Consider the following 27,523-nt stretch of genomic DNA (forward strand, 5'->3'; position numbering starts at 1 on the left):
CCTCGGATCATTCCTGTGGCCCCTCTGGCCCCTCTCCAAAAGATCCATGCGTGTCCTGTGCTGATCTGCAGCCCCAGGAGCCCCTGACAGCTACACAGCCCTCCTGTCCCAGGCCAGCAGACAGCTCGGCAGGTCCCTACCTCTCACCATGGCTGCACCAGCTGTCCGTGGGCCTGACCCCACACACACCGCTCTCCCTGCTCCCTGTCCCTCTGTGTTGTCAGGGAGAAGCTGAGGTGATGCCTGGGCTGCAGGTCTGCTCTGGGATTAGGAGCAGGACGGGTTTTCACAGCCCCCCGGCGCTGCGGTGCGAGGCGGGCAGCTTCCAGACCCACCCCAACAGTATACATGCCACTGGGGTGAGGTCAAAGCACAGCGCCCGAGGACCTCGTGGGGTCACCCACGTCCTCCCACTGAGCCCTTGCAGCCCTGCAGGCAGAGGCAGCCTCTTGGGAAAGGCAGCCGGGAACGTGAACAAAGTGCAGGGCAGGGCCGCTCTTACTCACGCGGAGCCCTTTGATCTGCGCGTCCCGAGCGCCTGTGCAAACAGGGAGCTGCCGGAGCTGCCGCAGCAGTTTACCCGCCGCGTTGCCAAACTCCAGCTCGGGGGCCAGAGGTCAGTCCTGCCGCTTCCCAGCTGCGATATCAAACGCGAGGCGCCGGCCGAGCGCAGGGACGGGGCATTCCCGGCGGAGCAGGTTCGGCTCCGGCCCTCGCTCGCAGGTGCCGGTCGCCTCCACGCACCTCGTGGGTGCCAGAGGCGGGTGCTCGAGTCTGGGGACAGGGAGGAGGGTGTGAATGGAGGTGCAGATGGGTGGGAAGGAGCTCAAGGAGGGAGTGCTGAAGTTATTTGACACTCCTGGGTTTTGTATAACAGGTGGAGAAGCTGGAGAAGTGGGATCAGAGACTGGGGTCTTGCTGGGGATCTGAGGAACCTGAACATTTGCCACCACTGAAGAAGAAACAGGACTTTCAGGTAGTAACTTCCACCTGTTGGAAGCTAAGCTTTGATGAACAATGAACAAAGATTTTATCCCACTAGAGACACCAACGATGTGGAAATGAACAACTGAGACCAGACAAATGGCTCTTTTCAACATCCTTCTGACATCTGTTGCAGGCAATGCAATTTTTGTTCAAGCTATTCACAACCTGTGTGCCACCATCGTTTCCCGAGTGTTTGCTGTCTTTGTGTCAGATCTCTTCAGCCACGCAGCACAGCTGACCTCCCTCTTTGAGGATTGTGACGCTTTTGGTGCAAATATGTATTTACAGGATGATTTAGGATGTTTCAGCAGTCCGGCAACCGGACTTACTTGCAATCAAAAATCAAGAAAAAACAATGCACCCCAAAAATTATAAATTATGCATCAGAAAGAAAAATAAACCACTTTGAATTGATTCCAGTGGTATTTTCTATGTCTTCCTCTCCCCTTGCAGACCAGACACCTTCCCGACGGGTTTTAGCTTTGGATGCTGAAGCAGTGCAGCAATTTAAGAGAGGAGAAGCAGAGGAGTTCATCAGGTGGCTGGTGGAGTTGTCCTCGTGCTGGGCTGGCTGGGGTTGTTTGTGTGCATGGCTTGGCTGCGTGACAGCTGAAGCAGAGGTTACGATAACACGTTGCACAGGGCTGTTCTAATCACCACTGACAGAGCGCTGCAAGTCAGCGTGCAAAGCAAGAAACACATGCCAGGGAAACCAGGCTCCTGCTCCAGCAAACACCAGCCCCGTCCCACAGCTGCATCCCTGCTTTCCAGGAGAAGCATCATCCAGGGATTTTGAAAAGATCTGTACGATGGTGGAGCGAAGGAGCTTGGCAGAGGCTTCAAGAGGACAGAGAAGCAGCCAGATTGCAGGGCATGGAGGAACCAAGGTACAAGGCAGGGCCTGGGGATGTGGCCAGTTTAAGGAGCACAGACCTGTATTTCATGGCTAAACCAGTCCTGTTTGCGGGGGAGAGGAGCTGTGAGCCTCCCTGGGGGAGATCTACCTGCAGGCAGGATGGTAACTGATGCCGTGTTCAGCTGGATCTCGAAACCCAGTGGTGCAGCATGTCTTGTTCTCCCTGTGCCGATCCTGCTCAGCCGATCCCAGGCTCATGAACACACTGGTACTTCCAGTGCTGTGATCAGAGACTCGAAGATCAAGGACAAAACTAGCAAACCAGTTGCTAAAACTTTGAGGTTCTGAGGTGGAAGATGAGCCTTCAAAGTTGCTCCTTCCTCCTGTTTGAGATTCTCCACAGCAGCTGCACTGATCAAACCAACCATTGCTGCTGCCACCCCCAGCACCTTCCCCGGTGGGATGTGGCCACTTGGGACCCCTGTAACGTGACGGTCACGTCTGGATGGACACGGGAGAGCACAAGCACCCAGCTGTGCTCCCTGAGGCACCGCAGAGCCCGTGCTCTCACATCTGTCACCAGCTGCACTGGGAACCCTTGGTTTCACTCTTTATCCCACCGTTCTCCGCATCACTAACAGCCCCAGGTGGGCCCACGCCACTTTCCAGATGTGGGGTGATGGATAGCAGGTCCATAACTCCAGTGGATGGCTCGATCGAACAGCTGGCATCAGCTCCCAAGCAGCAGCAAACCTCCCTTAGGCTTTCCCCTCGTCCTGAAAGGCTCCAGCATTGCTGCCTGGCTGCCCGCGCAGCGGTGGGGAAGCAGCCCCAAGGTGGCGAATCCATCACAGCATCACATCCCTTCCCTTACTTTTGTTGCCCACAGACTCTGTGAAAATCAAACCTGCTTCACAGGAGCAACTCCTTGGTCCCAGTTTTGCCTGCCCTCTTCAGCTGAGCTGCAGGGAGGCCAGAAAAGGACCCGTCCCCATTCTCGGCATGTCACCACCAGAAGAAAGCAGACAACACGGGCAGCATCACCTGAATGCAACCCAGATAAAGCCTACGAGAGCTAAACAAAGGGTTTTTCTCATGTTGTACAGTGCTTGTGGAAAATAACACAACTTTTAGTACAGAGACAATAAAAGTACGTGGTGAACCACTAAAGAAAAAGCCAGTGTCAGCCTTATCCACACAACTTTTATCAGAGACACAAAGATTTTAAGGTTTAAAATGACCCTCGTTCCTACATGACTTCCTTATTACTGGAGAACAGCACCAGCAACCTCAGCTTTTGGTACAGTCACTGCTGTTTCATGAAGGTCCCTCTTTCACGTGAGACCTGATCTGAAGACTCCTGAGATCTCCCATCCCTTTGTGGCACAGATGGTGGCCGTGCTGTTTGTGTCACATCTCACCACTACTTTGTCTGTTTGCGTTTGTCTGAATTGCTCAGTCCTGATTCTTAATGTGAAATATTACAGTATTACAGTATTCTTTTTAAAGCCAGGCCTACAGAAGATGTTTTTTGTATCCATGTTTGCCCACAGGGCAGAGGACACAGGGAAATACAAATCTCCGTCAACAGGCCAGAGAACACCGGGAGGCTGCAAAGCACGAGGGGCATGATGCTGCTGGGCAGTAAAGGCCCAGAGAGAGTCCAGCGGGGGGACACAGAGGTGCTGAGGGGTCGGGAGCATCTTTGTGATGAGGAGACACTGAGAGAGCTGGGGCTGTTGAGCTGGAGAAGAGAAGCTGAGAGGATCTGATCAATGGGATCAATAGCTCAGGGTGGGTGTCAGAGGATGGACCAGACTCTGTTCAGTGGTGCCCAGCGCCAGGGTGAGGGGCAACGGGCACAGACTGAAACACAGGAGGCTCCATGTGAACATGAGCAGAAACTTGTTTGCTGGGAGGTGCCAGAGCCTGGCCCAGGCTGCCCAGAGCGGGTGTGGAGTCTCCTTCTCTGAGCCATTCAAACCCGCCTGGACCCACCTGTGTGATCTGCTCTGTGACCCTGCATGAGCAGGGCTGGGCTGGGGATCTGCAGAGGTCCTGCAGCCCAACCAGCCTGGGGTTCCGCGAAAGCACCTGGGATGCTGGGGTAAGGTCTGAGCTGGCCCAGAGAAGTCAGGGTGGGGTAAACTCCATGCCTTTTACAGAGCCAGGCAGCCCAAAAAGCAAGATGGGGTGGGTCTATAGGATGGCTGGCACAGTGTCTCTCCCAGAGGACCCCTTCTGCCAACAACCTTGCTCTGTCCTTGTCCTTTTCTCCACTTTCCAACAGCTTTTCCTACCCTACTGTCTCCTGCTCTTACTCTTCCCCACACCACGGGTTTCACTTCCCAGGCTGGTGACACTCGGGGCACTTTTGCACCTACCTTGTTAGCCAGCGACAGGCAGGGGTTGGGATCCCGATCCGGCTGTTCAAGCTTGACGATGGTGATGAACCCCGATTCGGTGTGTTCATCCTCGCTGGTGTTGCACAGGGACAGCGGGTGGGACTGCAGGACAGAAGCAAAGGGAGACTCAGACCCTGGGGCTCAGCACCGCGAAGGGAGGCTCGAGCCCACCGCAAACAAAACGAGCAAATAATGGTAAAAGTTTTGGTTCACCAAGAAAACGTCCCAGAGGAAGGTGGAGTTTCTATGCGGGGCTGCACTCAGGTCTGGCTTTGTCCCAGTCACAGATATTCACAGCCAGCGCAGCCCATGAGACCACAGCCCCTGGTTTCTGGGCTGGAGCATCCTGACAGCGCAGATCCTGCAGTGCGGGGCTGCCGGCGTCCCCCACAGCCTCGGGCAGCTGCTCCTCGCCAGCTACTCTGGGCAAGGCGGAGGGACAACAACAGCAAACTTCTGGTGCCTTCAAAGATTTGGCACTTCTTGTTTCTCATCCACCAAATTTAACCACTTTATGATAAATTTGCAGAGGAGAAACCAAAGGAAGGAATGAAAAAAACCTGAAAGCAGGAAGAGAAGTATCAGGAATGAGAAAGGAGAGGAAAAGATCGCAGTAACCAAATCCTCAGTGGGGTCTGGAGGAATGTCCCTTAGCTTGAGGCAAACAGCTGGCAGAGGGGAGCTGAGACGGGATGGTGGAGGCAGTGGGTCTGGTACCCGCTCTGCAGAGCCTGCTGCCCAAGGGACACGAGCCGTGGGGCCCGCTCCTGCCAGCGGCAATGGTTCGGGTGACTGTCCTGCCGCCAGGACAGAGCTCGGATGGACAGAACTCACCATCGTGACACACACCACGCACAGCTCTGGTCCCTGCCTGGAAAGCCTGTGATTGCCTCTGACTTTTCAGTCTAGCAGTGGATGGACAACAGTCTTGTCTGGATGGTGAGAGGTGAAAGGAAAGTGCAGTTTGGCTCCTGGCTCCCTCTTGGGAGTCCCCATCATCCTGCATGAGCCCTTCCTGCTCTTCCCAATAAACCTGGCTCACTTCCTCCCCTGCAACTGAACTGTGGTGCATGAAGCACACAGGTTATGGTATAGAGAAGCCTGTCAGTAATAAAGCTGTTGGACAGCCTTACTACTGTGTCCAGTTCTGGGCTGCCCAGTTCAAGAAGGACAAGGAATTACTGGAGAGTCCAGCAGAGGGACACAGAGATGCTGAGGGGTCTGGAGCATCTCTGTGATGAGGAGACACTGAGAGAGCTGGGGCTGTTGAGCTGGAGAAAAGAAGCTGAGAGGATCTGATCAACGGGATCAATAGCTCAGGGTGGGTGTCAGAGGATGGACCAGACTCTGTTCAGTGGTGCCCAACGCCAGGGTGAGGGGCAACGGGCACAGACTGAAACACAGGAGGCTCCATGTGAACATGAGCAGAAACTTGTTTGCTGGGAGGTGCCAGAGCCTGGCCCAGGCTGCCCAGAGCGGGTGTGGAGTCTCCTTCTCTGAGCCATTCAAACCCGCCTGGACCCACCTGTGTGATCTGCTCTGTGACCCTGGGTGAGCAGGGCTGGGCTGGGGATCTGCAGAGCTCCTGCAGCCCAACCAGCCTGGGGTTCTGTGAACTTTTGTTACTGTGTCAGTGTGTGGAAGTGTGGGAAACAGACAAGAAAGGTCAGTGTTACAAACCAGGAGGATCAGGACAGGCTTTGTACCTGGTGTTCTCCAGAAGCATGCCCAGGTTTGCCTCACCTGCAGGAACCCTGCAACAACACCCCAGTACTATGCAAAAAAGCCTCTTGTCCCGACTGATTTACAAACAGGGGCAGGAGTGGTCAGAGCAGCCCCAGGACACTCCTCGCTCTCCATCCACGCCTGGCCATGCCCAGGGCTGCAAGGCTGCATTGCTCCCATCCGTGGGCTGCTGTGTACCCAGCATGGAGCTGCGGTACCCAGAGACATGGGCTCACCCCTCGGCATGGGGCTGGCAGGGGCTGGGGAAACAGCCAGATGAGGTTTCCTCCTCTCTGCCAGCTGCTTAATGCAGAAATCCAGCTGTGGAGGAGACAGAGAATGGGGCTCATTTCACCTAATTTCAGACATGCTGCTGTTGGCTTTTAATGTTCAAGCAGTTTGCTCAGGCTCCTCATCAGCAGGAGCAGGTGCCTCAAGAGAGCACAACTTACCTGGGGCGATTTTTCATAGAATCCCAGAATCATTTTGGTCAGAAAAGCCCCTCAAGATCATCAAGTCCAGCCATAACCCACCCCTGGCACTGCCCCATGTCCTGAGAACCTCATGTCCGTCTGTCCAACCCTCCAGGGATGGTGACTCCAGCACTGCCCTGGGCAGCCTGTTCCAATGCCCCACAGCCCTTTGGGGAAGAAATTGTTCCCCACATCCAACCTCAACCTCCCCTGGCGCAACTTGAGGCCGTTTCCTCTGCTCCTGGCGCTTGTTCCTGGGGAGCAGAGCCCGAGCCCCCTGGCTCCAAGCTCCTTTCAGGCAGTTCAGAGATCAGAAGGTCTCCCCTCAGCTCCTGTTCTCCAGCTGAACCCCCCAGGTCCCTCAGCCGCTCCCATCACACTTGTGCTCCAGCCCCTCACCAGCTCCGTTCCCTTCTCTCATCTCCCACCAGCTCAGAGCCCATGAGCCCATGGGTCAAGAGATGCCAATTTTCACCCCACTGACCCCCCCGGGGCTGCAGCAGGAGCTGCTGTTGCTGCGTGAGGCCCCTGATCTTTCCCCCCGGGCCCAGCTCTGAGCTGATCCCCCGTGGGGCTGGGGGCTCCGGTGAAGCTGCTCCAGGGCCCGCTGGGCTCCAGTTCCCCCATCCCCGGGCAGCCCCCCCATGCCTGGGAGGGGAATTTGCAGAGATTGCCTCTTTGATCGCATGGTTCTACCCACTAGAAAAGGGTTCTTAGCCACGAGAAAAGGGTTCTACCCACTAAAAAAGCATGATACACACTAGAAAAGTATTCTGCCCACCAGAAAAAGGGCAAGGCAGGCTGCTGGCAGGCACGGGGGTGTTTTCGTGCAGCCTGTGCTGTGACACATCCCAGCAGCGATTCCGAACGCACAAGTACCCAACACTGCAAAGCCTGGTGCTACAAAGCCACAGTGCTACGGCTTGTAGTACTTGGTCTTGGGCAACAAAACAAGAACATGCCTTACAAAGCCATGAAAGTGAGTTAAAAAGGTGAGGATTAAAAACCAAACCAAACCAAAAACACTGCCGCAGACGTTTGCTGCAGATTGCCCAGATTTTGAGGTGGGTAATACCCACAGTCACAAGGGCGTAAAGAAATCAAACTCCAGACCCTCAGCTAAGCCTTCAGGAGCTTGGAGACTGAGCTGGCACCACAAGTATGAGCTAGGACATAACCTTTACAAATAACACTTCAAAAACTGCACAGTGCAGCTCAGCAGGGATGACCTGCTGTGTGCCTTTGCCGGGCTCTCCCTCATCCATCTTTCTCTGGGGATCTTCCTCTCTAATCCATACTGATATTAGAAGAGAAAATGACAAAATGCTACATAACTTAGGCTTCAAACTTAAAGACGCTAGAGAGAGAGCGCAATTGTGCCAAGCCAAGCACCATAAACTCTAGGAATTCAGGTTTCTGGGGAAGGAATTCAATCTGTTACGACTTGGGAGCGCTCAGGGATGGCTCCCAAATAACTCCGAGCTTCACTGCAGCAATGGCAGGTGCTGCACACACGGAGACCAACACGGACTGAAGTGCTCGTGATCCTGATGGCTTCACCAGGCAATGCCCTTACCTGTGTACTCTGCTTGATGGGGAGTTCTCTGCCTTTTGGTTAAGCTATCATTTTAATAATCACACAAAAAAAGAAAACACAAAATAGGAAATGCAAAGAGCACGTCTCATGATACTTCTAATAATTTGGAGATAATCCTCCTGCCAGAGTTATGGAGCCTTCGCTGGGTTGTTTCTGGAGCCTGCAGGAGCCCAGGCGGCCAGCGCTGGGCAAGTCTCACCTCCCGGTGCTGCTTCGAGCGTGTCTGCCCCCGGGGGGCACGGCTGGGGTGCTGTGACCCCCCTGGACAGAGACTCCATGGACTGAGGGACAGTCCTGCACGCTGAGCATGGAGCAGACTCTGTGCCGAGGATCACTGATCGCAGCAATCCCTTGGACTCAGCGCTCGTGAGGTCAAACCTTGAATCCTGGGGTCAGATTTGGGCCTCTTATGCCAAGAAAGGCCTTGAGGTGCTGGAGTGAGTTGAGAGAAGGGAACGGAGCTGGTGAGGGGCTGGAGCACAAGTGTGATGGGAGCGGCTGAGGGACCTGGGGGGTTCAGCTGGAGAACAGGAGCTGAGGGGAGACCTTCTGATCTCTGAACTGCCTGAAAGGAGCTTGGAGCCAGGGGGGTCTATTAATCTATTCTGTGGTTCACAGATTCTACAAATCTATTGTATAATTCTATGATTAATGATAAACACTTGGAATAAGAACAACAAGCTAAGCCAAGCTTCTGCAGTTCTGAGTGAGTGTGGGGAGCATATACATTAATCAAATGCTGACAGCTGTCCTGGAGGGACCCAGGCAGTAACTCCAGGGGGAGACGTGCTGATGAATGCACCAAAGCCTTCCCTTTGATTTTCTACTTAGACTGGGCACTGAGGTCTTTTCCTCTTCCCTGTGGGACACCCACGCTCCCTGGCCAAGCAAAGGTCCTTGGCCTGGGGCATCACTGTTGGGCACAGCTGCACCCACCAAGGGCACAGCAGGAGCTGGGGGAGCAGCAGCCATGCAGGATCCTGCCAGCCCTGACCCTTCCTCAGGCCCGTGGAGCTGGGGCAGCCTAGAACCCCCACGTTATTCTCTAATGAGTCCCTCATCAGGCACTAATTACCTCTGGAGGCTTCCTCAGCCCTCTGTACAAGCTGACTCAGGGGGATCCTTCTTTGTGCAAGGGGCGCACATCATAGAATCAGGGAATCATTTTGGTTGGAAAAGATCCTCAAGATCATTGAGTCCAACCATAACCCAGCCCTGGCACTGCCCCATGTCCTGAGAACCTCATGTCCGTCTGTCCAACCCTCCAGGGATGGTGACTCCAGCACTGCCCTGGGCAGCCTGTTCCAATGCCCCACAGCCCTTTGGGGAAGAAATTGTTCCCCAGACCCAACCTCAACCTCCCCTGGCGCAACTTGAGGCCGTTTCCTCTGCTCCTGGCGCTTGTTCCTGGGGAGCAGAGCCCGACCCCCCTGGCTCCAAGCTCCTTTCAGGCAGTTCAGGGATCAGAAGGTCTCACCCAAGCAACGTGTTCCTCTCATCTCTGCTCGGGGCCACCTCTTCCCTCTCTTCCTACTGCCTGCTCCTCCTGTTCGGTGCTATGTGGACAATTCCTCAAGTAGCAGCAAAGCAGCAAGACCTGGTTCTAACTGCCCCCATCCTACAGCCACACTTCTTGGCATTATGAACGTGCGATCAGGGCTGCACATCATGCTCATGGGACAAGAGTTAGACTTGAAAGATGATCTAAGGCTGACGTGGAAAACCAAATATTCTGAGATTGCCCAACGCAGAGGACTCCTGGCCCAAGAGGTGGCCCTGGCTGCAGAGCTCCTGGGTCCTGCGGTGCTGCTGGGGCGTCCCTGCTCAGCCTCCTGCTCTGCCAGACCCTCTGCCTGGACGGGACCCCTGGCTCTGCTGGGGCTGGGATGAGCTGGTTCGCTGCCACGGTTTGGGCCTGATCCTGGGAGACTCAGCCCTGCCAGCTCTGCCCATGTCCCAGCCCTGGCACCGCCGGTATGACACAGCCGGCCAGACCTGTGAACCGCCTGGCTTTGTCACTCCACCTGTCCCTGTCACCCATCCCTCCTGTCACCCCTCCAATGGGACACAAAGACCTCTGCATCCCTATGTTCTTGCTACCACTTTATTCTTTCTTTTTTTTTTTTTCCATTTTCTTATCCTATGGCATCTCCTTTTCTGTCTTTTCCATTCTCTGCTAAAATATTGCATTTCTTTTCTGACTTATCCCTGCCATCTTTCCCGCTTTATTCCCACTAGACCCGCTATCTTCACACCACTCACGGGAGGTACCGAGCAGCCAGGAGTTCCCCTGCAGAAACCCTGGGGACATGGGAAGGCCCCAGATACCGCCGGGCACAGGGATCTGCTCAATCCTCACTTGGGGGCTTCATTTATAAAACAGTAGGAAAAAAAATATACAAATGACCCTGAGAGGTCATCGAGGCCACTTCGCTGCCCGAAGGCAGGATCAGCCAGACCTAAAACATTCCTCAGAGACACTCGCTCAACCTGTTTTCAAGACCTCCGAAATGGGGACTGCTCACCCGCCGTGGGGCCACACCGGGAAGGGTTTTCTGACGCCTGAACTGAATTGGTTTTGCCACAGTCTAGGACTGTTCTTTCTCACTACTTCAACTATGCCCACGGAATAGAGATTATTTGGTTTTTTTTGTCCAAGAATCATTTAAACCTATCTGCTCCCCTTTCTGTTCACAAGAGTCTTGAGGGACAAGGGCTGAAAAAAGACTGGGAGAAGCAAAGTCCCAACAGCCTCAGTTTCCCTGTAAGTACTTCACATGCTTCCTTCATGGGGAACGAGGCAAAAGGACGGATTTGATTTGAAGTGGCAGTAAAAATTTTATAACCAATCAGTAAGGCTGGCATGGAAAAGAGAGGGGGAGAACATGATGAGTGTTCACCAAAGGGCTCTAGAAAACTCATGGACTAAACCAGTGAACTGTTAACACCAACATGTCACTCATCACTGTATTGACCACAACCCCAGAACTGCAGGTAGCAAATACCAAGCTGAATTAGAGGAAGTTGAGAGCAATGCCGAGCAACAATCCTGGCCAAAGAAACTGGTAGGAAACAGCGTAAGGAAGAGAAGGGAAGAACTAACGGCGCTTTGGAACAGGCGGGTGATGCTCACGGAGCCCGGGGCTCCTGGAGGCGACCGGCGAGCATGGGGGTCCAGGTTAATGCCGCACACAGGGATCTCCTCTCCTGCTCTACAAGGTCAAGGCTACAGAAGATGGCAAACTGTCACACCATCCTACCAGGGGCACCTCCAGAACTGAGAGAGAAAAGCAGGGCAGCTTTTCCGACAGAGTGAGCTTACCAGGACAGTCCCAGAAGTAAATTGTGCTGTCCGAATGTTCACAAAGGCTTTGGAAAAGGAAAGGAATGGCGAAGTGGTCGAGTTTTTCAACAACACATAAATATTCAAGTTGGTAAATATTGAAACTGGCTGCAAAGGGATCTCATGGATGGACTGATGAAAGATGTCAAAACTGCAAATACAGCAAAATATATCTAGCTGTTTCACACAGGGATGAGCTCTGGGTTAGTTGTTAACGAACAGAAAGATCTTGGTTTGATTGTAGGGTGTTTTATGGAAACGGTTGTTACACCACCCAAAGCAGTCACAGGGCAAACAGATTGTCTGGCATCACTGTAAAAATAACAATTAAAAAAGAAAATCTATCATATGAAGTTGCAATGTGTCAATATCTTGAATATTATAAGTCTTGCTCGCTCCATCTGAAACACAGGGCGCCATTTCTGTACAAGAAGAGGTTAAATGAACAAGAACTCTTCAGCTTTGTACGGACGGGATATGTTAGAGCTACGTAAAATCATTAAAAATACGGAGAATTGATGGAACAAAAGACCACGAAAAGCTGGTACATGCAAAAATGTGGATATCAGCATGGGAGCAGCCTGGATTGCACATGAGATGTGGAGGGAATGTGTGCAGTGTCTGTGTGTCCTCCAGAGCTGCCCACTCCCCGCCAGCCTGCCTGCTTCACCCAGCTGTGCCGCTTCACCCAGCTGTGCCGCTTCACCCAGCTGTGCCACATCGTGTCCCGCAGCAGGAGCTCCTGAGCATCCACATTTCTGTATGTGTGGATGTCAGGGTCTGGCTCCACATACACTCTGCCCTCCTGGAAGTCTGTCAGTGAGGCTTTAAGCTACAAAGATTATATTCCTTCATAGGTTTATATTCCTTCATAGGCTTTAAAAGAGCAAGTGGAAGTGCTCTGCTACCCTCCTTCCCATCTTTGCTGCTAAAACTGACCTTGTTGTGAGAATTACTAGGCAAGATCCTCTGCTGGGGACTATCAGGAGATGGAGACGGGGAACCTGCGCTGGGACAGCTGCAGGAAGGACCAGAAGAGATGTACCAGCTCTGACAGCCAGATCCAAACCTGCACACTGCATCACCCATGAGTATCAGATCACAGACACTGTCACAGGGAAACCTCCAGTGGCCTCTGCATGGCCGGGGTGGAATGGGTTCTTCTCAGTTCCACCCATGTCACCAAAGCACTGAGGGCCCTTCGCAGGCTCGCTCTGCAGTGCTGGGCAGTGCTGTGCTCCCGTGGCACAGGACAAGCCCAGGATGCTCCTGCCAGCCACGCCGCACTGCCGGCACATCCCAGTCACCAGATCCTCCCCCCCAGGTCCCCTCCAGGGCTCACACTGCCTGAACATCTTTATTCCTACCTAAGAGAGGCTCTTCCCAGTTTATCTTAATCCTTCTCCTCTATTGGCTCAACAGAAGCCCCTCTTACAGCAAGGTCACTCCACTACGTAGCTGTCGCTCTACTCACAGCAGGAAGGAGGGAATGCTACCAAAGGTACAGGAGATGCTGCCAGGCGGTCAGCGTGCAGCTACAGCCGAGCTGAAAAGTGCTGTGGATGCTACTGGAAAGAATGAGGAGGGATGAGGTTGGGGATAAACTGGATGTCAACTGTGAAGAAGATGGACATGGCTGGTTGGAAAAGGAAGAGCATGGCAGGGTGTTTCAAGGAGCCCGAGGAAAAACTGTGGTTCCATGACTCCTGGGCATGAAGCTCAGCCATCAGGATATGGGCTTTTTAATTGACCTGCATGAAGTTTCAAGAGCTGTTATAACAGCAAACACACCTTACCCACATGTGAGTCACAGACAAACATGTTCCCTGATAACGAACACATTATTCTTAGAGAGACACAGGTCCTACCTCAACGTGCGAATAGCTGGGACAGCCACGCGGGTCCCTGGAGCAGTGGAGAGGGGGAGAGGACACAAAGGATCTCCAGCTGCCAGCACGGTCCTGTGCTCGCTCCCTGACGTGCGCTCATGAGTTTCACTACCTTTGGCCCATCTAAAGGGTGATCAGTGCCTGAGGGGTTGGTACAACACATCAGTCCCTAATCAATAACTGCATCTCCTCCTCCTTTTCATTACACAGCTGGTGAGCAACAAAGAGAAGTGCCAGACCCCAAAAGGGATGTTTATTTGATTATCACATGCGCAGGATCAGACAGTTTAGGTGAATCACTGAATCTGAATCTTTTTTGTCTTATTGCACAAGCACGACCATAGAGTTGGAGAAAAAAATCTCACTACACACCTCACTGTCCTACCATAAGCTCTGCCAGCTCGTTCTCCTAGGGACAGAGAGGTCCCACACATCAGAAGGAAGTGTCACTTCTACGACAGCCACCATGATGATAATATGGGCCAACAAGGACATTTTTGTCAAAGTTTCATGACAATGTCGGGTTAAACTCTCTCTCTCTGGTCCACACATTCATTTTGGAATATCAAAGGCAAAGGCAGGTTCTCTGGTCAGCCCTGACTCACACCACTAAATGAAAGTAAGGGCAAGCTGGCCCATGTCATGGGGAACAGCTCCCGCTCCTGCTCCTCCAAGCGCCGTGAGCAGTCTGGATCGAACCCTGCTGAGCAGCACCCAGCCTGTGAGCAGCACCCAAAACGTGAGCAGCACCCAAACCACGAGCAGCACCCAACCCGTGAGCAGCACCCAACCCGTGAGCAGCACCCAGTCTGTGAGCAGCACACAAACAGTGAGCAGCACCCAAACCATGAGCAGCACCCAAACCGTGAGCAGCACCCAACCCGTGAGCAGCACCCAAACCATGAGCAGCACCCAACCCATGAGCAGCATCCAGCCTGTGAGCAGCACCCAAACTGTGAGCAGCATCCAGCCTGTGAGCAGCACCCAACCCGTGAGCAGCACCCAACCCGTGAGCAGCACCCAAACCATGAGCAGCACCCAACCCATGAGCAGCATCCAGCCTGTGAGCAGCACCCAAACTGTGAGCAGCATCCAGCCTGTGAGCAGCACCCAACCCGTGAGCAGCACCTAACCCGTGAGCAGCACCCAACCCGTGAGCAGCACCCAACCCGTGAGCAGCATCCAGCCTGTGAGCAGCACCCAAACTGTGAGCAGCATCCAGCCTGTGAGCAGCACCCAACCCGTGAGCAGCACCTAACCCGTGAGCAGCACCCAACCCGTGAGCAGCACCCAAACTGTGAGCAGCACCCAACCCGTGAGCAGCACCCAAACTGTGAGCAGCACCCAACCCATGAGCAGCATCCAGCCTGTGAGCAGCACCCAGCCCGTGCTGACCTGCTCCTCACACCCCTCAGAGGGCTCAACTTGTCCCCACTCAGGGGGACAATGCCACCAGCAATCTCCATACTCCAAGGCCCTCTTACACAACGACCTTCTGCACTGCGCTGACAGTGGTTGGGAGGTTAAAACTATTCCACAAAACTCACACGAGTCCAGCCCCGCAGCAACAGCTCAAAGCACCGGCAAACCCGAGTGGCGCAGCCAGCGCAGCCGCCCGGTGCCACCCTCCCGCTCACAGCACAGAGCTGTGCTGTCACTCGGGACCAGGTCAGGGTGGTACAGACACATGGGGTCTCCAAAAGTGATGTAACAGGCACCTTCACTGGACAGAGCTCTGACCCTAAATCAGCTCTGCAGTGACCGGCCAAGGACTCACCCAAACCCACATCACTTTACCGCAGAGAATGGAACAACGTTCCCTTGACCAGCAAGTTCCTACAGTGGGTTTCAAAGTAAAATCCTTGGAAGTGGATGCCAGAAAGAGCATTCTTGCTCTTCCAGAAAGGCGATACCGGATCTAGAGGGGCAAAGAGTGACAGGGAAATTCTCCTTGGGGCAGATTAAGCCATAATTTCTTCTGGAGCATCGCACATCTCCAGGAGGGCTGAACTGCTCCTGGAAGGAGACCACAGGGCTCTCCCAAGGCTGGCATGGACAGGGGAAAGCTCTCGTACTCTTCTGAAGATGAAGCTCAGCAGCAGCGTTGCCTCCACCATTGCCGGGAGGTCGCAGGGCCCTGGCATGGGCCTGAACCTTCCGTGTGGCCATTTCTGGAGGCCTCAGCCATGGCACAGGGAAGCCTCACCTGGCTGCGAGTGAAACGTGGGCTTTGTCATGACTGCACACGAGGCTGTGCCCACGGGGAAAAGCTGCAGGCAGGAGATGGGCACGGGGCAGAGGAGCCGCCTTCCCGGCTGGCGCTGCGCCCCGGGGAGCACGGCCCGCTCCCCTCCCCCCGAACCTCCCGGCTCCACCGCCCCGGCCAGGTGCAGAACAAAAGGAAACTAATGATTTAGTTATTGCTTCAGCGCCGAAGGTTTGAAGGTCAGCCGTTCAGCGCCGGGCCCGCGCGGCCCGTCCTGCCGGGGAGCGCAGCTCCGCGGGGCCGGCGCGGCACGGCCGGCTGCTGCGCGGGGACATGAAAGGCTTTGTGCTAATGTAATAACCGACGGCCTCTTCAGTGCCGTTTGAACTGTTTACAGACCGAGTTAACGATTACAGGCAATGTGTACCTTGGCTGCTGACCAAAATTCTTACCCGCCCGTCAGATATTATCAAAGAGCCCTTCACTGCTGGCCTGGAGTCCTTCCAAAGCGCCGAAATGCCGGCGGAGAGGAGGGGCCTTCGGTGCTCAATCATGAAGCTGGAGCTGGAAAGGCCCAGATCTGCTCCGGTGGGGTGTCCTGGGGACCAGCCACCGAGTCACGTAGAGACACAGGAACCCCCGAGAGGCTCCCAAAGCCCCCGGTGCCCCACGGTCCGTGCGGGGTGGGCTCTTCCCCGCAGGGCTTTGCTCCCAGACCCCATCAGGGGACACCACAGAGCGACGAGCTCCGGGTGCCCGGGTGTCCCTCCCAGCATGAGGGTGCTGTCGTCCATGCCCCATTCTGTACACGTAGCCTGGGTGGTTGTGCTAACGCTGGTGGTTACACAGCTTAAAGTTACTCCTGCCAAAAGCCTTTTCAACACCCTGATGCCTAAGAGTGTGGACAAGAACAAACCAGGTGGTGGGAGATTAGATAAAATCACTTCCATTGTTATTTGTAGCTGGAAAAATGCAGGTGTAGGTATAAGGTCTGGCTGGATTTGGGTTAGAAAACAAGCCCCGGCTTTCTGGGGCAAACTGCACCAAGTCTGGAAATCCCGTTGGAACGCAGGGATGAAATCAAGAACTGGCAAGCTGCTCTAATTACAGCTGAGTAACAGCCACGGTCGAGCAGCACTGAGGCTGCAGAGCAAACTGCATCCAAACCGAGGTGCTGCAGGGGACGGGCCCGTCCCTCCAGCCATCCCGCACCACGGACACCTGGGGATATTCAGCAAGAGCTGAAGCGAATCTGTGCATTGCTCCTGGAAGCTTCTGTCACATACAACTCCTAAATACAGCTAGGAAAAAAAATAAAATCTCCGTTTCAGTGGAAACATGCCTCATAGACCATCAGACCCCAATGCCACCGAACTTCAGGCTTTAAATTGCTATTTAATACAGTTCAGCAGACCATCTGCAGACTGAGCTACCGTGGCTTCAAGGTATCCCCAGACCATTGTTAAAAACCCTCTGCTGCAGTCCAGCCTGGGGTTTCAAACTCTCAGCCACACCAGCAGCATCCACTGATGCAGCCCATGCCTACCAGGAGGCTGCAGCTGGGCTGGACTCTTTGTAGAAGAGCCCAGATAATAAAAGAACAAAAATTGATGTTAAAATTTTGCTCCTCTGTTCCCGAAACGCGATATTTTGTCCTGCGAAACGCCCCCTTCGCAGGCTGACACGGAGTTTCCAAGGGATGATTTCCAGAGAAGGGCTGATGCCTTCGCATGGTGCCATTTGTGTGCTTGAAATACGATGTGTGTCAGCAGGTCCCTGGCACAAGGGTGAGGACTGAATAGCTAAAGGAATAAATTACTTTATTTTCAATCACATACCATACCGTCTTCCCATTGTTTTATTGCTCAGATGTAACATTTTAAGTAGAGATGAGAGAGTGGCTGGTGAAGGACAGAAGTGTCTCTCTTGTTGGAGGTTGTAGTGTTGCCAGGAGACAGAAATGTAGATGCAAATAAATTTGCTGTGATTTGATTCAATACAACTTGCTAGTACAGTGCAGCACACTACAAAAATTGGTTCCTCCTACGCTTACTTGCTAAGACATGAGTTCAGGCCCTCTGGGATCCGCAATCCCCTGGCTGCTGTCGATGACATCACCGACATCTAAGGAGCTGCAGGAATGCCGAGAATGCGGCTCCAGGCTCCTGGGGATGCTGAGCTCATCAGCTGCTCCGGAGACACAGAGATGGGGTGTCTGGGTCCCAGTCCTGGCTCATGCACAGCCTCCCCCTTCCCGGGTACAGGCACGTGCTGGTTTTAAGGCCACACAGCTCGTGGTTGCACAAGGCTGCACACGTTTGAACAGCAGAGTTGGAATGGTTTGAAAATGGATTTCACTGGTGGCTGCAGATGCTGAGCAGAAATGAGAGTTTCAGCACAGGCACACAGGGTTGGACCCAAAACCGATGTAAGGCTGTGACCCGCGTCTCACCAGCCAGCACAGGTCACTCACGGAGCGAACTTCCACTCTTCAAACCGTCCAGCACCCCGCAGGATGGGGAGTTTCTGACCCGGGGGACGTACCCAGCGCACAGCGGTCAATAGTCTGAAGGATTTCACAAACACCTCATTCCCTTTCACCCGTTTACAGTTTCTTCCACACCATCCTCTGCAGATGATCTCCACAAAGGCTTTCAGCAAAGTCAAGAACTATGTTTTTGGACTGTAGATGCTCTCCCAGACGCTCCCAAGGGTGATCTCTGTTAGTTCACAGATGCACCTCTGACTGTCACCAGCCTTGCTGCACGTAACTGACTTTGCATCCTGGGGATTCGGCAACTGAAGGTACCACAGACGTTCAGAGCTGTGCTGGCACGGAGCACAAAACTCTTCCCCTTAGTTTCAGCCTGTTGGGAGCATCTGAAGACTCCACATTCATCACCAAAGGGCACGTCTCCACGCGGAGGTTCTTAGGGACGAGGATGACACAGCTCTTGGCCCAGCACTCAGGGGGCCGAGGCCAAAAAGGTGAAGACATTTCCGTTTTCAGCCACCGCTGCTGCAGCGCTCAGAGCAGCACGGAGCTGCAAATACGCAGGACCAAGGACACATGGAGCAGAAAGGGCAATAACTTCCCCGTTCGACAGAATGCGATCAAGTGAATGATTACATACACACTGTCTTTACTTGAGACCACCCAGAAATTTGGACAAACGTTACTTTAAACTGGTACCGAGCGACTGAGCTCTAACAGCTTCTTTTCACTGTGCAGAACGGGAAGGGAGCCGCTCACAAGCAGTGAAAGTAGGTTAGTTGCGACATCGCCTTCACCGGAGGATCCGACTCTCACCAACCCGCGTCTCCTTGAGAGGGTCCCGAGATCCAAAAGGAGGATGGTGCTAGGATAACGAGGTCATCTGGCGTTACACTACTTAGGACTGAAGGGTTCAGAAAGGAGAAAAGCCCTCCTGCTTACTCTCATCTCTGGTTATTGCAGATTAGGAGACTCAATAAAGCTGCCAGCCTGACACCTGCTAATTCTGCCTTTTTCCACTTTTTTCTTAACAATGACACTGGTCCCTGCCCAAGACCACTGGAAAAGAGGGTCTAACACTGTCTAGAGCTCCTGATACGGCTGCTCAGTGATAAAACTTTGCTATGCCGTGCAAAATCAGCCATCTACAACTTGAGTTGACTCACACAGATTCTGGTTCCTGGAATCAATTGCCTTTTCTGGTTCTGAAGGGTGGAGACGGTTGTTGCAATCACAGATTCTCCCTCTGTATCTGCCGCTTTTCATCTTGCTGTGCTCCCCCTCACCAAGGCGGGACGTCTGATCAGGGGTTCGTTACACAGCCCTGCTGGAAGCACAGGGAACAGGTTTTTAATGGTGTGTCTCCTCCCTCCATGCCAGAAGACTCCATACTCCATAATTCTGGCCTGTGAACACGGCAGGTGCCCATCGCCCGAGTACGGAGGGAGCTTGTGCTCACAGCTCCCGTCCCCAGAGCTGCGCTGGGTCCACACAACGGGAACTCGCAGCTCTCTTTGCAGAAAGCAGACCGCACACAGCTGTGCCTTGTTGGCCTTGGCGTCACCACATGGGAACTGCCAAAGCATCTGTTCACGACCGTCTGCAGCCTCGGGAAGGGACAGTCCTTCGTTAGGCTCAGTTATTTTCTCCACTGGTACAATTCACAGAATCACAGAATCACAGCATGGACTGGGTTGGAAAAGACCTCAGAGATCATCCAGTCCAACCCTTGGTCCAACTCCAGTCCATTGACCAGATCATGGCACTAAGTGCCATGGCCAATCTCAGCTTACAAACCTCCAGGGCCGGTGAGTCCAGCACCTCCCTGGGCAGCCATTCCAATGCTGACCACTCTCTCTGCACAGAATTGCTTTCTCATCTCCAGCCTCAATTTCCCCTGGCAGAGTTGAAGCCCATGCCCCCTTGTCCTATTGCTGACTGCCTGGGAGAAGAGCCCAATCCCCCCTGGCTAGAACTGCCCTTCAGGTCATTCTAGAGAGTGCTGAGCTCACCTCTAAGCCTCCTCTTCTCCAGACTGAACAAGCCCAGCTCCCTCAGCCTCTCCCCATAGGGCTTGTGTTCCAGTCCCTTCCCCAGTCTTGTTGCTCTTCTCTGGACCCGCTCCAGCACTTCAATCTCTTTCCTGACCTGAGGGGCCCAGAACTGAACACAATGCTCCAGGTGTGGCCTCCCCAGTGCAGAGCACAGGGGAAGGATCACTGCCCTTGTCCTGCTGACCGCGCTGGTTTGGATACAGGATTTCAGTGGATTTCCCACTGATCCATCCTAGCATTACTCTGAACAACGTGCATTTCCTCTGCTTGATATGCTGAGCCCTTGGTTTCCTCACACAATCTGCATCCCTGTCACTGTTTAAGGACAAAAAGCCACTGTAGCCAAAACCTTAAAGCCTGCAGAGCGCTGCTTCGATGGTTTCTGTTGCACAAGGAATCAGTGCAGCACTTGAGAATGCAGGGATAAATCATTAACAAGTCATTATTGTTCACAGGTGTTTTTGGCAGAAAACCACTGAGGTCAACTTGGACAAACTGTTGTGGAGTAGTGGGGGTGGCACTTTTCCTGGAGGAGCATTCAAATCCTCCTCTAACACCATGAAAATCATCTGGAAGTGATCGAACCAAGGCGGGGAGCGCACCGCCTCTCCCTCCCGCTCTCCTTGGCCTGAGCTTTCTTCCCGTGTCTCTGGTCAAGTCCTCGTCTGTGCGAAGCGCCGGCCGTGCCGCCGGCACCCACGGAATGGCAGCGGTAATCACCGGCACCCTCGGCACGCGGGCAGCCCCACTGCCCCAACTGTACTCCTCGTTTACCAATCCTACCATCTCACAGCTTGCATCAATCACCACGGCTACCGGGGGCTGGGGAATTCCAAACGCTGCTTCTCCCAGAGATCTGCCCAAGGACAGCTGGGTCTCATCCTTTGGAAACCTGCGGAGATGCCACTTCTGTACAACTGGATCAATCATTGCTTCCATCCCCAGCAAAAATCATCATTTCAGTGGGCGATACGATGCTCCTGCTCCCGCAGGGGCACACGGGGAGGGGTACGAATCCACGCACCGTTTGCTCCCATCACCACTGTCTGGGCAACCATGGAGAGGCCTCTCCATGGGTTGCATTCCAGAGGCTGATCCGTCCTCGCAGCTTCTGGCGCTGTCAGACACTCCAGCTCCATGAAATTTATTCTCCTTGTCATCCAGTTTCCTGCTCTGGTGGCCATCTGGCCACTGACCCCATCGCTATTCAGCTGCTGTAGATCAAGTGCCAAAGGACACTTCCAGAGCACCGTGATGTGGCAATCCCTCCAATTACGGGGATACAGTCGTTTTAAAAAACAAGTGAGCAAACAATTCTGACACAAACAGCTCAAAGGCTGTTGTGTTGTTCACTCCTGGCCAGGAGATACAACACCAAGACCCTAAAAATCTCCTACAGAATGCTGTGGAGTCAGCCCAATCACCCAGACGGTTGCGTGCCCAGCTGGTTCTGGATGGCGTGGTGGTGATTCTTTTGCTAAGGAAAAGTGCTTTCAACTTTGACATTTAAAAACCGCCTTTCGTAAGTACGAAAAGCTTCCTTTCCACACTCGCCAGCTTCTGGACACCTTTGTGGAAGCCAAGAAAACCAGCTGGGTAACCGCGTCCAGCTCCTGAGCCCACGTTTCCGGCTTTCTCTAAAAAATATTGACTCCACCACCGCAGACCCAGGCAAGGACACTCGTACTGCAAAGGGGAACAACGGCTGCTTTACAAAAACCTGAAATATGATCAGATAACTTAAAATACTTCTTCTGCCCAGCCTGAGGTTGCCACCTCATGTGTCCTGAAGCGGTGGCTGTGCCTCCACCTGGAGCTCCGTCCTTCTGCTGATGTTCCTCAGCAACCTGCCCACCGTCCTGCCTGCGCGTATCCTGAAACAGCCGCGGGGCCATCTGAGCCCCGCTTTTTTCTGAGCTTTGAGAAATTTTTGCTTGAAGAGGCTGAAAATGTACATGTAATCACAGCCTGAAAGGGCAAAGACATGACCAACAGTGACTGGCTTCATGGTAAGACTATGAGACCCAGAGAACAAAATGAGTCTGTAATACACACAGAAATAGTAGAAGTAGGATTTGGAAGCATTTAATATTCCCATCGCTTAAAAGGAGACCACAGGGCATCTCTCTGTGATGAAAATGGCAATTCCTCTATCTCCATAAACCATTTGCAAGGGTGATGGCAGCAGGATAGCTGCTCCAGGAGATGCTGGTGGCAGCTGTGGCAGAGCTGGTGGAGCCTGCACGCTGACCCCACATGTTTCAGGCTCCTGGGGACAGGAATGACGTCTGATCGCCCCAGCTGGGTGCCATCAGCACTCCCCAGCACCTCCACCGGCACGGACAGACTGAAATTTGTTGGTCACCCACATCTACATGCTGCAGCTCTGAAAACCGTGCACTGCAAAACCCATTGTATGTGTTTTCTTCAAGAAGACTTCCTTCCTTCCTTCCTTCCTTCCTTCCTTCCTTCCTTCCTTCCTTCCTTCCTTCCTTCCTTCCTTCCTTCCTTCCTTCCTTCCTTCCTTCCTTCCTTCCTTCCTTCCCTCCTTCCCTCCTTCCCTCCTTCCTTCCCTCCTTCCTTCCCTCCTTCCTTCCCTCCTTCCCTCCTTCCCTCCTTCCCTCCTTCCTTCCTTCCTTCCTTCCTTCCTTCCTTCCTTCCTTCCTTCCTTCCTTCCTTCCTTCCTTCCTTCCTTCCTTCCTTCCTTCCTTCCTTCCTTCCTCCCTCCCTCCCTCCCTCCCTCCCTCCCTCCCGAACCTGATGTTGCTGAGACCTCCCCAGGCTCTCTTGACATCCTACTGCTGCAGTTCTGCGTGGAAAAGAAGATTCATGACAGGGCTGCCATCAAGTACAGTACAACTAGATCCCTGGAGCGGTGACCAACTGTACTCAGAGAAAATCCTTCTGGGTTTGACATGGACTTATTGACTCTGAGGTCCAGCTCAAGCTACAACCAAAATTTCAAGGATCTTCACGTGATGGAGCACCCAACAGAGACATTCAAGTCCAGTCCCAGAAGCTGTGGAGTATGAGTATTCTCAGCCTACCAGAGCACATACCAGGGATCCCCCCGCTCCTTTCTTTTAGGAGCTGCTCCTCTTCTAGTATTTTGTCTAATTACTCCCACTCCTGCAGCTGCACCCAAAGCTCCATTGACTTTTGAGTGCCCCCAAATTCATCTGCCCTGTCGCGGGAGGGCTGTGCCACCAGCTGCCGTCCCCTGCTCCCCCAGCTTCCAGCCTCCATTTCCCTTCTAACCCCCTTTCATACCCCAGGACTGGGGCTGAACATCGAGTTGATTATAAAACAATTTCTTTTGTTGATAGAAAATTCTTTGCAGGGCGTGAACAGCAGGAGAAAGAAAAGGGCTCCTCTGAACTGCGAGCTAGCTGGAAACCCCCGGAGGGCAAGAATCCGATCCCTCGTCTTTGAGGAGCGCAGGCCTGTCTGTACAGGCTGCCCGAGCCCAGGAGAGCTCTGTGTGTGCAGCGCCGACAACAACACACGCCAGCCCTCGCCTCGCCAGCCCGGCGCTTGTTAACAGCCTCGTAGTTGCCGCACCGTGCATGGAAAATGGCTTCATTCCTCCGGTTTGCACCCCTGGATGGAGCGAGTCCTCTCACCCCGATAATCCCCATCCGCGGAGGGAAATCTCGTCCCAGCGTCTCCCAGCCCTCCTGCCCCATCCTCCCTCCCCGCCCCCATGTGCCCTTCGCCAGCTGGATCATCAACCCCCAAATAAATCCTGTTCTCCCGCTCAACCGCCCCTGTGCATCCTCCTGGTGCTGCTCAGGAGGCAGAAATCCTCCATCCCCTGACCACAAAACCCCGTTAGGGACGGCCACCCACCTATTCAGTATCAATAACCCATCCAATCGCTCTGCCGCTCACAGCAAGCACTGGGTGCAGTGATTCTGCAGATGCCACCGAATCATCCGTGACTGTCTAAATCAACGTTAATTAAAAGAAATCCTGAGGATCATAAAGCAGCAGAGTTTTGCAAACCAGGCAGAACATGCTCCTCAGGACCAAGTATGTTGTTAATCAGCACTGGGTTCGAGAAGCTGAGTTTCACCGGTTTTGTGTTTTTCGGCCCTATGAAGCAGCAGCTTCGTCCCTGGATTCTTCACAACGGCCGCTGCCGTCTGCAGAGCTGGGCAGCCAGCCCTGTTCGGGATCAGCCCCCTCTGCTTCCCATCCGAAAAACAAGCACCAAAGTCCTTCGGAGGAGACTGGACCTTTCAGTAAAATAACCTGTACAGATAAAATAAAGCATGAGCAGTGCAGAGATCTTTAAGAAATTTCCCCTTTGAAGGTTTCTACTGACCTGCATCGCGATTAATGTAACACCACCAGTACATATTCACTATCCACCAGCAGCTCTCGAGGCAGATATGCTGTCCTGAGTGATCCAACTACATCACACCTCGTCCAGCACCGTTTGTGCCCCACAGCCAGGAAAACCCATGGGTGCACTGGTCACCCCTGTAACATATTTTATTTCTCCCTCTACTCCCACCGCACAGCTTTGCTATTGGGTTTTGCAGTGTCTTGTGCAGCGCTACTAGCTGAAATAATAATATCTATATATTAAATATAAACTAATAGCTGCATCCCAGCTGTTTTTCTGGTCACAATGGTCAGTACCAGTCTGTGAGCAAGGAGAAAGCAACGCTGGGAAGGAGCTGAAACTCCATTTCTGGACCCCAGCATTGCAATGGAAGGTATGCTGAAGGTCTATGGTTCCATTTACCCCCTTGTCACTTGGGGATTTCAGGTGTTAATGTGGTCCTTACAAAGCTGGGTGAGAGTTTCCACAGCTGCTCTGGTTATTTTTGGTGGCAGCCCCCTGGGTTGGGGCTCTGCTGCTCCCAGTGCCCTCCCGCCCACCATGGAACCACGGACAGCCCTGGAGGGATTTAGAATGACAGAATCATTTCGGTTGGAAAAGCCCCTCAAGATCGTCAAATCCAACCATAACCCACCCATGGCACTGTCCCATGTCCTGAGAACCTCACGTCCGTCTGTCCAGCCCTCCAGGGATGGTGACTCCAGCACTGCCCTGGGCAGCCTGTTCCAATGCCCCACGGCCCTTTGGGGAAGAAATTGTTCCCCACATCCAACCTCAACCTCCCCTGGCGCAACTTGAGGCCGTTTCCTCTGCTCCTGGCGCTTGTTCCTGGGGAGCAGAGCCCGACCCCCCTGGCTCCAAGCTCCTTTCAGGCAGTTCAGAGATCAGAAGGTCTCCCCTCAGCTCCTGTTCTCCAGCTGAACCCCCCAGGTCCCTCAGCCGCTCCCATCACACTTGTGCTCCAGCCCCTCACCAGCTCCGTTCCCTTCTCTCAACTCGCTCCAGCACCTCAAGGCCTTTCCTGGTATGAGGGGCCCAAAACTGCCCCCAGTCTTTTGTGCAAGTATCACCCCGTGCTGGCTCCAGCTCCCTGCACTGTCCTCTGCCAAAGAAGCCCCATAAACAAGTGCAGCTTCATCCTCCTATGTATCCTACTGGAAAGCCAAGGTGGGGAGATCACGATGGCCGTCCCCCTGTCCCCATCGCGCTATGGCTGAAGAAACGCTCCTGCCTGTTCCTCGCTGTCCTGGCTTCACTACAAAGGCCATTTGGTGTCTTTCATGGCCGTCCCACCCCGGCAGCCTGGCCGTGCAAGCCCGTCTGCTCAGCCGGGCTGGCGGGACACAGTGGGGCTGGGGCAGGACTGGAGGGGCAGGGAGGGAAGGTCGGCTCAAGAAAAGCCCAGCAAAAGTCTGATTAGGAATGTGACAGGAGGCGAGAAGAAAGCGTAGGGTGTGGAAAAATAGGGAGGAGAAAGATTGTTTTGGAGGAGAAAAGGTCCAGAGCTCTGGGCAGTTTCATTAGAGGAATATTAAGTAAATGAGTCAGAGCCTGCGGTGCCCCAGGCTTGGGAAAGCTGCTGTGTGAGGGATGGCGAGGGAAAGCGAGGATCATGGCATGCTGTCTGCATGCGAAATTCAACCATAACAAAACAAGAGGAAACATGTTGCCTGCCTAATACTTTTATTAACATTTGCAGAGATTAAGTTCTGCAGACGTTCGATCGGTGCCTCCGTCTGTCCCGGCCCAGGCTCTGCCTCGGCCTCCAGCGGCTCTGAGCAGCGGGCCGGACACCCCCTCCAGCAGCACACAGCACCCCCTTCTAGATTCCAAACCGAATCGTGTATGTCGGGCTTCACGCATTCACACCTGGAATCTGGGTGTAAAATTTGTCTCTTCATTCCTGCACCTGAAAAATGGGATTTTGCACTGATACCCACCATGCAAGAATGCTATGTTATTAATAAGTGTATGTCTTATATGTGTGTCTATATATATGTATGTGTGCCTATATATGTCTATGTAGATATATGTACAGATATAGGCATCTGTGTGTATATATATAAATATTTATAGCTTGCAAACACAAAATCCAAGGCTGAAGTTAAGATGGGTAAAACAAAATGCCTACTTTTAAATCAGAATTTTAACGTAATAAGTACCTGGGAAATTCAAGGTAATGAAGTTAATACAGAGGGTGCTCTAACACTAGACATAGAGGAATAATAGAGTCAACTGTAATAATATGGGACTGTTGCTATATAGTAAAGAAAATAAAATAATAAAAAAGTCAACTAATAAATAGATTTAAGTATATGAAAAAGTTCAAAAAATCCATAGGTTTAAATTCCATCTCCACATGGAAAAAAAAGTATTAAAGCTGCCAACCGATCTGTGGTGATGCCAGAAACCAGGAAAAGTTGAGGGAATTTAGGAAGGTTGCAAAGTGGAAAAGCACAGTGTTAATGGGTGACTTCAACCATCACTACAGAGACAGGGCACGTGTGGCACTGAGACCTGACCAAAATGCAGCTTTAGGGGTCTTTATTGACCTCTTTCTGGAGCAATTTGGAGAAACCTCCAAAGCAGATGCAATCCCACATAGCACACGGGGTTTCTGGTTTAAGACAGATTATTTCCATAAGAGTGACCACGAAATATTAAAATTCCCCTCTTCATAGGAAAGGAAAATTAAAAGAAAACAACACCACCCTCAAACCATACAAAATTCTAAGAATAAAGAAAGTAGTTAGACATTTTAGAAAGCAAATGAGAAGGGTGTTTCTGGGTGATACAGCAATTGTTCCGAGATCTCCTGCTAGAGGCTCAGGGTAAAGTTACACCGTGGAGCAAGGGAGCCTAGCGGTGAACAGCACAGGAGAGAAGTTGTTACACCATGGAGCAAGGGAGCCCAGCGGTGAACAGCACAGGAGAGGAGAAGAGCGGGAGGAAAAGGCAGCTCTGAAAGCTGAACTTGCGTCCCAAGGATGGAGCAGAGCAGACTGACCCCGGCGAGCAGACACCGGCCAGAGGAGAACGTGCCAGGAGCTCCCGCACAAACAATCCGGCTGTTTTCAACACATCGGAGCAGGAAGCCTGGTAGCGAGTTTCTGTGGCTAACAAAGAGCATAAAGAATGAAAGA

The 27,523-nt window shown here is 53.0% G+C and overlaps 1 protein-coding gene and 1 long non-coding RNA gene across 4 annotated transcripts in view; one reads left to right on the top strand and one right to left on the bottom strand.

Annotated features, from left to right (window-relative positions):
* Positions 1-27,523, bottom strand: part of RNF43 (ring finger protein 43) — a 68,188-nt gene that overhangs the window by 16,085 nt on the left and 24,580 nt on the right. For all 3 annotated transcript variants that reach the window (XM_065853429.2, XM_071816884.1, XM_065853430.2), the window contains one exon: positions 4,228-4,350. In XM_065853429.2, the coding sequence (XP_065709501.1) occupies positions 4,228-4,350 (123 nt within the window). The remainder of the gene's footprint in view (positions 1-4,227; positions 4,351-27,523) is intronic.
* LOC139829445 (uncharacterized) lies at positions 646-3,275 on the top strand. The gene is made up of 3 exons (XR_011741914.1): positions 646-723; positions 878-976; positions 1,441-3,275. It is a non-coding gene; the product is annotated as an uncharacterized lncRNA (long non-coding RNA).

Source organism: Patagioenas fasciata, chromosome 19 (genome assembly GCF_037038585.1).
Source record: "Patagioenas fasciata isolate bPatFas1 chromosome 19, bPatFas1.hap1, whole genome shotgun sequence".
Lineage (NCBI taxonomy): Eukaryota > Metazoa > Chordata > Aves > Columbiformes > Columbidae > Patagioenas > Patagioenas fasciata.